Genomic DNA, 12625 nt, shown 5'->3' with positions numbered 1-12625 from the left:
GTTAAAGGGCAAAGCAGAATGTGTGGCCCTCAGGGTTCCTGTCACAATCACCTTAGAACCCAGATCCCTCCACATTCTCTGGGGGAAACAGAGAGCTGATCACTTTATCTTGATTTCCTTATTTCAGGCCGATTTTAAAATAAGATGTTAACAATGACGTGGGCGAAAAGCAATCTGGTATCATTTCCTTTCATGTGAACCCATCGGTGACTCACGCAATAAACAGCACGTCTCCTGGTTTGTTTCACTACTGGAGCCAGTTTTCCAAAGATGATTTACCACGCCCAGCCTGAGAAGGGACAGCGTGAAACTGGTGAAATTCTGATCTTCAGAAATACAACAGACAACAACGATTTCTAATTTCACGCTGTTTGTATGAAGAGAAGGGAGGCACGAGTCGGCGTAAGCCTGACGCACGGGTTAGGAGCCGGGGCAAACAAACCGGAAAGAGAACACAGCACACTGAACGGCTGGCGTGGCCATATGCTGGGGGGCAGAGGAGGCGAGAATGTGGCCGGGTGAGTCACCAACCGTTACCACTCCAAAAAAAATAAAACATTTTAAACTCACAATTAAAAAAATATAAAATAAAACATTTAGCAAAGCAGCATTAAAACACTAAATGGAGTAAAACCTCATTAACTGGAACTTTTATGCAGGGACTCTACATTAGTTACAAACTCTGATAGCACCTGACCTTGACTCTCCCAGCAGTTACTGAAGCTGGAGAAGGATTATTTGTGAAAATTAGTAAGGCAAGCAAGAGGTAAATGTATAACTCTTGTAAGTTTTCTGTAAACACCATAGAAGCCTCCAGTTACATGCAAATGATCATCTTTCTACTTCGAAATTAACATTTCCTCTTTATGAAAGCTTTCGTCAAAAGAGTTCTACAAGGGGGCATCCTTAGCAGGTTCTGGGTCATGAATATAAGCACTCAATAAGATCAATCTTTAAAATTGTCTAAAACTTCGATTTTTTTGAAACATGAGTTAGTCGTCATAGAAGTGAAATTTGACCGCGCTACAAATAAGGACCATCGTGAAGCAGTTTCTTACAGCACAGGTACGTGAAATTCACAATATCTGGTTTTTGAAAAGGCATTTTTTCTCATAGAAATAGTAGATAGTAGCCTGATTCTCCACCTGTACCCTTTAGAATTCCTTTGTTTTGCTTACACTGTAACGGCAGGGCCAGCAGTCAACGGCACCCTGGATATGGGTCAGTATCTGTCCCGGTGGCTTCCGCAGCTGTTGGCTAGACCGACAGAACTACAGAAGGACAGGAAGAAAGTTGTGCTGTGTCTTCCCAGTGCTTGTGGTCCATGCCCTCCTCAACATGAGCTGCCCGCATCTGATAGGAACTCGGATCTGCTGCTTTTCTTGGGTCCTGGCCTTCTCCCCCGCCTCCGCTGTGTCATTAAAGGTTGTGATTTACACTTCTGTGTTTTTGTGGGTTGGTTTTTTTTTTTTTTTGAGTCCAGTTTCTTCTTTTCTTGAGGCCGTCCCCGTACACTCCCCGTTCAGGAGCCACATGGAAATCTCCGTGCCCCCATCCTTTCCTTGCGTGCAGGCGGCACAGGGGCTGTCTGCGTGCTGCTGGCCTGGCTGCCTTCCAGAACCTCGCTGCCAACGTGCCACTCTTGTTCTTGCCCATTAGGCATGGCTGGGAGATGGAGCTGAAGGCAGCGTTCAGAGGCTCCAGCTCCTTTGGGCCCAGACCCCTAGCTCACGGCCACACGTGATTTTGAGGAACACCCCCCATATGGAGAACTCACACGGCCACATGGCCGCAGTCTGCCCGGTCTCCAAGCCGACACTGCAGACAATTCTCTACTCTTTTTTCCCCAGCAGGTGTGAACTAAATACTGTACTAATTATTCACGCTGAAATATTTCCTTTGTACAAAGGAACCTCTATGAATCTAACACTATCTAACAGGCATCATTTGCATGCTGCCATAGTCAACAACGTCTGCCTCTACTCATCCAAGAATACAAAAAGTCTGAAGCTTTAAACCAGCGACATCCAACAGACCTTTCTGCAACGATGGAAATGTTCTATTATCTGCTCTGCCGGCTACAGTGGCCACTTGCCACATGTGGCTATTAAGCATTTGCCATGTGTCTAGAGTGACTGAGGAAGCAACATTTTTTCATTTTAATTAACTGAAACAAGTCTAAACAATGTGGCCCGTGGCTAAGCTCCGTGGCTAGTACTAACAAATAAGCATGCCACAGTTTCATGGATGCTGGCACAAGGAATGGGATTACTAGGTCAGAGACAAAGGATTACATTACTCAAAAAACACAAAAACAAAACAAAACAGTAGCAGGAGTATTAGCACAGCTGTGCCAGTTCTGTGAAACCCAATTCCCACAGTATGATGGGCAATACCTATCTACCCAATGATTTGCACTAGAGAGGGGATTCCCTGAGCTTCAGTTCAGTTCACTTCAGTCGCTCAGTCGTGTCCGACTCTCTGCGACCCCATGAATCGCAGCCAGGCCTCCCTGTCCATCACCAACTCCCAGAGTCTACCCAAACCCATGTCCATCGAGTCGGTAATGCCATCCAGCCATCTCATCCTCTGTCATCCCCTTCTCCTCCTGCCCCCAATCCTTCCCAGCATCAGGGTCTTTTCCAATGAGTCAACTCTTCGCATGAGGTGGCCAAACTATTGGAGTTTCAGCTTCAACATCAGTCCTTCCAGTGAACACCCAGGGCTGATCTCCTTTAGGATGGACTGGTTGGATCTCCTTGCAGTCCAAGGGACTCTCAAGAGTCTTCTCCAACACCACAGTTCAAAAGCATCAATTCTTCGGTGCTCAGCTTTCTTCACTGTCCAACTCTCACATCCATACATGAACACTGGAAAAACCAGAGCCTTGACTAGACGGACCTTTGTTGGCAAAGTAATGTCTCTGCCTTTAAATATGCTATCTAGGTTGGTCATAACCTTCCTTCCAAGGAGTAAGCGTCTTTTAATTTCATGGCTGCAATCACCATCAGCAGTGATTTTGGAGCCCAAAAAAGTAAAGTCGGACACTGTTTGCACTGTTTCCCCATCTATTTCCCATGAGGTGATGGGACCAGATGCCATGATCTTAGTTTTCTGAATGTTGAGCTTTAGAGTGTACCAAATCTTTTACAGTCCACAGTAAACCAACCTACGCTTTGCTACACAGAGAAACACTACTTCTATTTTCCATAGCTATATGCTGTACCAAAGTCCCTGAAAAGATAGTCTGGAATGAAAACGGTCAGTGCCTCTGCTCACAAGATGTGAGGACACCTGAGGGACTAAGGAAGAGCTATCTCCCAACAGTGGAAGTTCAAACACATCTCTGCAATCTACCCATCTCTCTCCAATCCTGCTTGAGTATCTGCTTCTAGACGCATTTCTTAATAGCACCATTGTGACAGCTTTTGAAACAGTTATCACTACAGCCTCTTCCCAGTCATTTTTCCATACAGTAGCTAGAACAGAGGTTTCCCAGGTGGCACAGTGGTAACAAACAATCTGCCTGCCAATGCAGGAGACGCAAGAGAGGCGGGTTCGATCCCTCGGTCAGGAAAATCCCCTGGCGTAGGAAATGGCAACCCACTCCAGCCTTCTTGCCTAAGAAATGCCATGGACGGACTACCGTCCATGGGGTCGCAAAGAGTCAGACCTGAATGAGTGATGCAACACGCGTGCACGCGCACAGATGCAGACACAGCCAGAACGCACCCTGTAAATACAAACCTCATCAGCGCTCTCGGTCCAGCCTTCGATGTCATCCGCCGCACTAGGGATTAAGCCAGCCCTCCTCAGCCAGCGCCACGAGGCCCTGCAGGAAGCAGGTCTGCACCTACCTACGGGCTCTTCCATCGCCCCTTCTTCTAAGATGGTTTCCTTTACCCGCACTAAACTTCTTCCATTCCCTAAAAGGCAGGCCATACAGTGGTGGCCCCAGGTGAATACCAACTACAAAATGCGTCTGTTTCGGCCCCCACAATAAGTTTTAAAAACATTTGGGCCATTTCACATTTATGAAATATGAATATTAAGCTCCTCATTAAAAATCAGGGCGTCTGGCAACAGTTGGCTGCAGCCAAGTTTCTACTGATCCCTTTAGACGAAGTCTGGGTTTCTCCGGCTGCCTCACCACTCCAGCTCTCCCTTCTTGACGCTTTGACATTATCCACCTGACTTCCGTTCCAAGCATCATGCCCTGATCGCCTTGGTCTGGGACACGCTTCAGTCCTCCAACTCCTTCAGTCGAGGACTATCACTCATTCTCCAGGTCTTAGTACGCTCACGGGAAGTCTTCCCTGACCACCACCAACCCGTTAGGATCAGGCGACACTGCATGATACCCACACACTGAGGCCTCCACTATGGTCCTGTCTGTCTCCCGGGGTTGTCTGCATTGCTCCACACACCAATCACCTAAGACTGCGATTTTCTGTTTACAAGTCTATACCCTTCCCCAGACTTTTAGGTCCTAAGAGAGTGACACTAACTGGCTTGTATCGCATTGCATGCCAGTGCCTACGAAGGCCCAACACATAGTAGGAGCTCAATAAACACCTGGTAAATAAATTAATAAAGCCAATGGGAATGGCTAATTCAAAAATACTGAAGGTGGCGATGTATTCATATTTTTATGCACTTATTTAAAACTTTGGACCTCTGAATTGTCAACCTCCTCCCCGCAGAAAACTGAAATAACTACTTGAGTAATAGGGACGAAACAAGTAACAGGCAATGTGCTAATAAGCACTTCACATTGATTAGTTCATCTAATTCTTACAATAGCCCTTTGAGCTAAGTACTTCCTTTATTACTATTTGGCAGATGAGGAAACTGAGAACTTAAGAGATTAAGTAAGTTACCGAGAGTTACAAGACTAGTAAATGCCTGGCGGGACACAAACCCAGGCCCATCAAAACCCCAAAGCCAAAATTCTTAACCACACCCAAATTATAAATGTGAGATTTTTGATGCGCCCTGGATGGTAAGAGACCACATGTGGTAAGGACAAACCAGAGAACTATTTTCAGGCAGTTGAAAGTATAGTTCTACTTCTGCCATTGGCTGTTCAACCTTGGCTAAGAAGAAGGTCTTATTCTCTACATCAGTACAGTAAACTGTAGCGATAAGATGATGCCAACTTCTCTCAGGAGACTTGAGAGCACAGGCCACCACTAAGAGAAGAGAGAGCCCTTCTCTTCAGCTATTTGTATGTGCTTTTCACAATCAGCTTTTACTAGCTGAAGGAGTTAAAAGGCAAGAGAAAGTTCTTACATGCACAAGCAGCTTTCTGGCTCGATATTCATGACTATTACATCAAATCACACAGTTTCAGGGCAGTGACACGATCTTTAATCTCAGGTCACAAATAGGAAAACAAAGGCACTGAGCAATAAGGCCAAGCGTAAAGTTAACTTCATATTCCTCAGGCTGCCCAGAAACCTGCCTTGCCTCCCTGTGTGAGCTGCATCCAAACTCTCAAAGCTGAGTGGTCGTGGTGGTTCAGTCGCTCAGTCATGTCCGACTCTTTGCGACCCTATGGGCTGTAACCAACCAGGCTTCTCTGTCCATGGGATTCTCCAGGTAAGAATACCAGAGTGGGTGGCCATTTCCTTCTCCACTCAAAGCCGAGTGCTGGTAGGTAATGTCTATGAAATCCTACACATATCCTGCAAATGGATGAATTCTTTCAAGGAGCAGGAAAAGAATCAGAAATGTCACCAAGTCACACCAAATACAACCTAGTCTGGTCAATCTGGTTTTTCCAAGTGGGATTCCGGCCCATTCTCTGGACCAACTAAAACCTTTTTTAAATGGTTTCTTAAAAAATGTCTAAGAATCGTGCAACTTTTTTTTTTTGAAATCTTGTAACTTTTTAAGCCAAATTCTAGAACCAATCCAGGGCCCACCAGGCCACAAAGGTCAAGTTTCAACTTATTTCAATTTCTGTATTTTTTTTTTTTTTTTAGGCATTATAATTTCCTTCTCAAGGAGTTGAGAAAAAATTGTATATGGACATCATAAATTGACTAACTGACTGAAGTTAGAACTGAAATGTCTACAGTTTTTAATGGGCTTCCCCTGTGGCTCAGTTAGTAAAGAATCTGCCAGCGACGCAGCAGACCTGGGTTCAATCCTTGGGTTGGGAAGATCTCCTGAAGAAGGGAAAGCCTTTTTAACATTTATTGCTACGAACACATACATGGATGCTTTTCTGAGCTTTCATTCTAAAAATATAGATTTATTTCCAAGAAAGGCTCCCATTTGATGATGTAGAGGCACTTAAAATTTTATTTCAGAAAACACTGGCTTAACTAAACTTATTGTTTCCAATCTATTCAGTATATTCACCAAAAAGTGTTCTTAAAGGGTCTTCAGTAATGTATTCTTGACTACACTGCCATATGTAGTTATTAGAATATATGATACTTACATAAAATATGAAATAAAAATATTAGCATTTAAGTTAGATTGAAAGTTTCTCTAGGGCAAGAAATATATTCTATCAGTTAGTTCAGTCACTCAACCATGTCCGATTCTTTGCGACCCCATGGACAGTAGCACGCCAGGCCTCCCTGTCCATCACCAACTTCCAGAGTTTACTCAAACTCATGTCCATTTAGTCGGTGATGCCATCCAACCATCTCATCCTCTGTTGTCCCCTTCACCTCCTGCCTTCAATCTTTCCCAGGATCAGGGTCTTTTCCAGTGAGTCAGTTCTTCTCATCAGGTGGCCAAAGTATTGGAGTTTCAGCTTCAGCATCGGTCCTTCCAATGAATATTCAGGACTGATTTCCTTTAGGATGGACTAGATGGATCTCCTTGATGTCCAAGGGACTCTCAAGAATCTTCTCCAACACCACAGTTCAAAAGCATCAACTCTTCGGCACTCAGCTTTCTTTATGGTCCAACTCTCACATCCATACATGACTACTGGAAAAACCATAGCTTTGACTACAGGGACTTTTGTTGGCAAAGTAATGTCTCTGCTTTTTAATATGCTGTCTAGGTTGGTCATAGCTTTTCTTCCAAGGAGCAAGCATCTTTTAATTTCATGGCTGCAGTCACCATCTGGAGTGATTTGGGGGCCCCAAAAAATAAAGTCTCTCACTGTTTCCATTGTTTCTCCATCTATTTGCCATGAAGTGATGGGACTGGATGCCAGTATCTTAGTTTTCTGAATGTTGAGCTTTAAGCCAACTTTTTCACTCTCCGCTTTCACTTCCATCAAGAGGCTCTATAGTTCTTCTTCGCTTTCTGCCATAAGGGTGGTGTCATCTGCATCTCTGAGGTTATTGATATTTTTCCCGGCAATCTTGATTCCAGCTTGGGCTTCATCCAGCCCAGAATTTTGCATGATGTACTCTGCATATAAGTTAAATAAGAAGGGTGACAATATACAGCCTTGACGTACTCCATTCCCGATTTGGAACCAATATGTTGTTCCATGTCCAGTTCTAACTGTTGCTTCTTGACCTGCATACAGATTTCTCAGGAGGAAGGTCAGGTGGTCTGATATTCTCATCTCTTTAAGAATTTTCCATAGTTTGTTGTCATCCACACAATCAAAGGCTTTGGCATATCTATACTTAAAAGCATATAGCACAATGCATTGCACAATATAGTAACTCATTAAATGCCTATTAAATCAGGAATTCATGAACAATGGGCCATACCTATTGAACCTCAAGTCTAAAGCTGACTTCTTAGGCCTTTTAACTGCTTTCTTCATAAATAAGAGTGGTGCTAACAATGCTTCTTGTGCCTGTGATTTTAAACTGAAAATTTACAAATGATAGTGCACATGTAGTTTGTTTGAGCTAAATTCTGAACTTACTTTACTAAAATAAGTCTACTTCCTGAACTATTAAAATTAAAAGCAAATTTAAATTTGCACCTAAGATGGAAAAAAGAGGTTTTAAAGACTGTCAAACATCCTAAGCAAGCACAGTACTTATTTCCAAAGACTTGTGCCAATAACGACATTCCGCTATTTGAAATCCTATGACCACAGAAGAAATACGTAAGATCCATAGTTCTGCACCTTTGGGTGAGGAAGAGATGATTTCAATTCGGAACACTAAATATCAGACCCAGAAACACGAGTTTTGACCCCAAAACGAGTTTTCACCCAAATCACTCCGGGACATACAATCAATCATGTCTCAGCTGAAGGACCTGAACTCAGATGATTAGAACACAGGACCTTCAGAAGACGAGACTGTGGCTCAAAATAAAGTAACACCCCCTAAATCATCCAACTGGATCCTCACACCGACCCTCAGCGGTGGACAAAGCGGATCCACGTTTTACAGACGAGAACACCGGGTGTCCAAAAAAGGTCGCGTCCCAAGGCCACCCTGACGGGAAGGAGACTTGGAAGCAGGCTTCATTGCCTCGTTTCAAAGTATCCAAGCGGTGGTTACTTTCCATCCCGCCTCGGCAATCACCCTTCCCGGGCGTGTTATCCTCTCCGGCTGGCAGAAAACGGGCAGGAAGGAGCGTGGAGCTGGGCAAGGACGCGAGACCAGAGCGCAGGGAATTTCCACCGCTGCCCGGCTCTCGCCGACAACCTGGCACCTCGGGCAGCCACTGGGCTGAGCCCCGCGCTTCCACCCCGAAGCCAGTCCGGGGCGAGGGACCGGTGGGGGGGGGTGGCGATCGGGGAACCGGGGAGCCTTTCTCACTGGCAGGGAGAGCGCTCCAAGTTGGGGGGGTGGGAGGGCAGAAAGGGCGAAAGAACAATCTCTCCCACGGAGGGGTGAAGGCGCCAGGAGAAGCGCGAAGATGAGGAGCCCTGGACGGGAGGGTGACCCCTCGCCCACAGCCTCGGCTCCCAGGGGTGCCGGGGTCTGGTCGGAGAAGTTGGGGTGGGGGGGCTCGCGGGGGTTGCGAGGCGCGCTCGGTCCCCGAGAACCTCCCCGGGCGCGGCGCCAGGTCCTCCCTGCGACCCCCGGGCAGCTCGGCAGGAAACCCATGCCCGCGCGCGCAGGCGGCCGAGACAGCGGGCTCCAGGCGCCCGTGGGCATCCGCGCAACTTCCCGGGCCCCCTCCCGCGCCCCCACCCGCGCCCGCGCCCCGCGCGCCCGGCGGCGGCCGCGGCACCCACCTGCGCGGCGGCGGGCGCAGCCCGGGACGGAAGCGCGAGCGGCGGGCGGAGTTCGTCGCGAGGCTCCGGCTCCCGGGGCGGGGACAGGCCGAGCGCGCGGCGGCGGCGGGGGCTCCCGATGACTCCGCCCGCCGCTCGCCTCCGCTCCGGAGAGCGGCTCCCGGGCCCGCCCCACGGTTTGTCCCTCCGCTCGCGCCGCGTCCCGGGGGTCTCCCCGCAGGGGCCTCCGTCCCGGGGGTTCCCACTTACGCGCGGCCCGGAGGCGGCGGCGAGCCGGGGCTCCCGCCCCGGGGCGGGGAGAGGGGTCAAGGCCGCGACCGAGAGTCTCCGGAGGCCCGCGTAGCCGCCCGGCGAGGTGGCCGCGCCGGCTGCCCGGAGCGAGGCCGCGGAAAATGTCCGACTGGCTCCCTCCGCCCGGCGCGGCGCCGGGACGACTGTTCCCGAGAGAGTCCAGGACCCCCCTGTCCTCCTGTTCCCGCCCCCGGTTAGGGACTCCTGCAAAGAAAGTGCGCGGAACCAGCCAACCGGGGCCGCCGGGTGGACCTGCGGGAAAAGTGCAGTCTCCTTTCCCGAGCACGTGCCTGGCCGCCTGGTTCGCGCCTCCCTCCCCGCACCCCTGGCCTTAGCAGGGAGCCCTTGCTTAGCTTGGCTTCCCACTTCGGTACATCCTTTTTTTTTTTTTTTTCTTTTTCAAAACCCTTTTCATCCCGCACGACGCCCAACGCGCACTCTCTGACCACGTTTGCCTCTAAACTGCAGGCACGGAACCCAGGAATCAACCCCCCTCCTTACCCCAAAGCAGGACAAAACTGGGCGCCAGGGATCTGGAATGTTCCAACCGGAAGGGTTTATATCCAAGTAGCCAGGCGCTGTGCATTACTGACCCCCCCACCCCCACCCCCCCACACACACACATTGGTAGACGCCTTCAAGTCAAGAGCCGCACCAGCGCCTTTACCTCCAGACTACAAAGAAAGCTGAGCGCCGAAGAATTGATGCTTTTGAACTGTGGTATTGGAGAAGGCTCTTGAGAGTCCCTTGGACTGCAAGGAGATCCAACCAGTCCATCCTAAAGGAGATCAGTCCTGGGTGTTCATTGGAAGGACTGATGTTGAAGCTGAAACTCCAATACTTTGGCCACCTGATCCGAAGAGCTGACTCATTTGAAAAGACCCTGATACTGGAAAGATTGAGGGCAGGAGGAGAAGGGGACGACAGAGGATGAGATGGTTGGATGGCATCAGTGACTCAATGGACATGGGTTTGAGCAGGCTCCAGGAGCTGGTGATGGACAGGGAGGCCTGGGGTGCTGCAGTCCACGGGGTCGCAAAGAGTCGGACACGACTGGACGACTGAACAAGACACTTATTCGTCTCCTGTGCCTTGGGTTATTAACTGAAGTAAGCAGTTGGGACCCACCCCCCTTCAATAAGTCACTCTAGGTGAGAAAAGAAGGAAATGGAGAGAGACTGGAGTCCTAAGATTGTAGTGGTTTTTATTTTTAAGTTCCATTCAGTGCATTTGTAATGTCAAGGTCATTTTCGTGTCCAGTGAGTTGACCACATTTTTACCTTAAAATGTAGGAGGACGCTTGGGACAACACCACCAGTGTTACCTCTGGGCAGCCTTTTCTCACACCGTGAGGTCCTGCCAGACCCGGCCACAGCTTCAGCTGCGCGGACAGGGAGCCAGTGTTCCCCAGGAAGCCACCAGCAAGCCTGGATGCCAGCGGGGTTGCAGCCTCAGGGCGTTGCTGGTTGTACACAGTCCGGCCACTGATCGCTGAAGCCTGGCATGTACTTAGTGACCAACCACCACCCCCACTTCGCAAGTGAGGAGAAGACTCCTTTGTCCCAGCCTCCGGGAACCCCTCGCCTGGGGTCCGCTTATGCATCCTAGAAGCATCATCGCAAAACCGGTCCTTAGTGTCCCAGTTTCTCTTTTGGAAACATTGCTTCCAATTTAATTGTAAAATCTCCTTTCCTTCTCTTTCCTGTAGTGCCCAAGAGGCTAAGCTTTTGAAAGTTCCAGAGGCTTGAAGAGACCTGCATAAAGCTGTTGTTTCTCTTCTCACTAGAGGAAAAGTCATCTCTGATAATGGAACCTTATGCAACGTACATCCTTTCTGAATATGATAATCCCCCTGTGTTTAGTACTTATCTTAATTTTATAGAAAGAATACATACAATCTTGGAAAAAATGTCCAGGCAACTAGTGGGGGTAAAGAGTCCTGTTTTCCCCTGGGAAAAATTCTGGTAGGGGAAAAAAAAAAAAGAAGAAGCTGCTGAGCAAGTTCATTTGCCAGCAGCAGAATTGGTCTCAGGCTATGTTAAAAGCAGATGGACATTAGTCCATAAACTTCCCACTTTCTCAGCTGACCTTCACAGCAGTGTTGGCCACCTAACCAGTTCTCCAAGGCAGTCCACCTCACGGCAAAGTGTCAGGGTCTTCAGATGCTGGTGCCTACAAGTGCTGGTCTTGGAAAAGACAGTGTCTTGGCATTTTGAGCACAGGTGAAAGGTTGGTTGCTGAACCACGTAAAGACGCCAGGATTCTTGGCCTCCGGAGGAGAAGAACTCATTCCGGGGCCACAGACGAGGCTTGATCGCTCAGAGCTTTTGTGTAATAAAATTTTATTAAAGTATAAAGGAGATAGAGAAAGCTTCTGACATAGGCATCAGAAGGGGGCAGAAAGAGTACCCACTTGCTAGTGTTAGCAGTGGAGTTATGTACTCTAAGATAACAGGATTGGCCAGAAGGTTTAATCCAGAGACTGTCCTCAGGCAGGATACATTATTGTTATATAATCCTAAGGAATGTAGAGAGAAAAGAAAAAAAGTTTGTCCTTTCTTCCTCCTTGAGAATTCCAGACCCCTCTCTCCATGGGGACCCCTAGACTTCTTATCATCCTGCCTAGGAAATGACTGTCTCACAAGTAACAGAGCAAATGAAGATCCATAGAGAATCTTTCTTATATCCTTATTTTTAGACTTGTCCGGGAGTCATTTCGTTGTAAAGTTGGGTCCAATGGTCAACACTCAACATGGGCAGTTGGAGGAATGTGCTGGCCTATATGGTTCCCTGAAAAGAAATAAAAGTGCACCCTTCCTCATTACACAGTGCTTCCAATAAAATCTAAGAGTTCCCAACCTTTATTGAGAACAGAAAGGTACATTCAGATGGTATAATAAGCTTCAAATTGGTTGTATCAAGCAGTCAACTTTGCTTATGCACATTCAGAATGACAAGAGAAAAATATTAATTTCAATTTGCAAGTCATCAAAAAGCACCTTGTGGGCCACATAATGAATAGCCCCATGTTAAATTAGTAATATATGTTTGTTCTTTCAGAAATAAATTTTCCTCTGAAATACAGACATCTGTCATGGAGTCAATTATCTTGCACAGCATGTGCTATAAAAGCACATAAAAGAAATAATATACTGCATTGCTTATTTGAAAGTAATCAGGAATACCATGAACACTGGCATGTCTTTA

The 12625-nt window shown here is 47.7% G+C and overlaps 1 protein-coding gene and 1 long non-coding RNA gene across 2 annotated transcripts in view; one reads left to right on the top strand and one right to left on the bottom strand.

Annotated features, from left to right (window-relative positions):
• The window catches only part of LOC145510940 (uncharacterized), a 136583-nt gene extending 125562 nt beyond the window's left edge, over window positions 1-11021 (bottom strand). Inside the window, exons 1-2 of the mRNA XM_081503115.1 lie at window positions 10699-11021; window positions 9128-9743 (exon numbers count right to left, since the gene is read on the bottom strand). Of these exons, the coding sequence (XP_081359241.1) occupies window positions 9128-9743; window positions 10699-11021 (939 nt within the window). The remainder of the gene's footprint in view (window positions 1-9127; window positions 9744-10698) is intronic.
• On the top strand, window positions 72-1441 carry LOC145511083 (uncharacterized). Its single transcript, XR_014057485.1, has 3 exons — window positions 72-518; window positions 997-1065; window positions 1192-1441. It is a non-coding gene; the product is annotated as an uncharacterized LOC145511083 (long non-coding RNA).
• Window positions 11022-12625: the final 1604 nt, after the last annotated feature.

This window comes from Giraffa tippelskirchi, chromosome 6, assembly GCF_054371585.1.
Source record: "Giraffa tippelskirchi isolate mGirTip1 chromosome 6, T2T-mGirTip1v1.2.pri, whole genome shotgun sequence".
NCBI classification, from domain to species: domain Eukaryota; kingdom Metazoa; phylum Chordata; class Mammalia; order Artiodactyla; family Giraffidae; genus Giraffa; species Giraffa tippelskirchi.
This window is presented reverse-complemented; position numbering and strand designations above follow the sequence as displayed.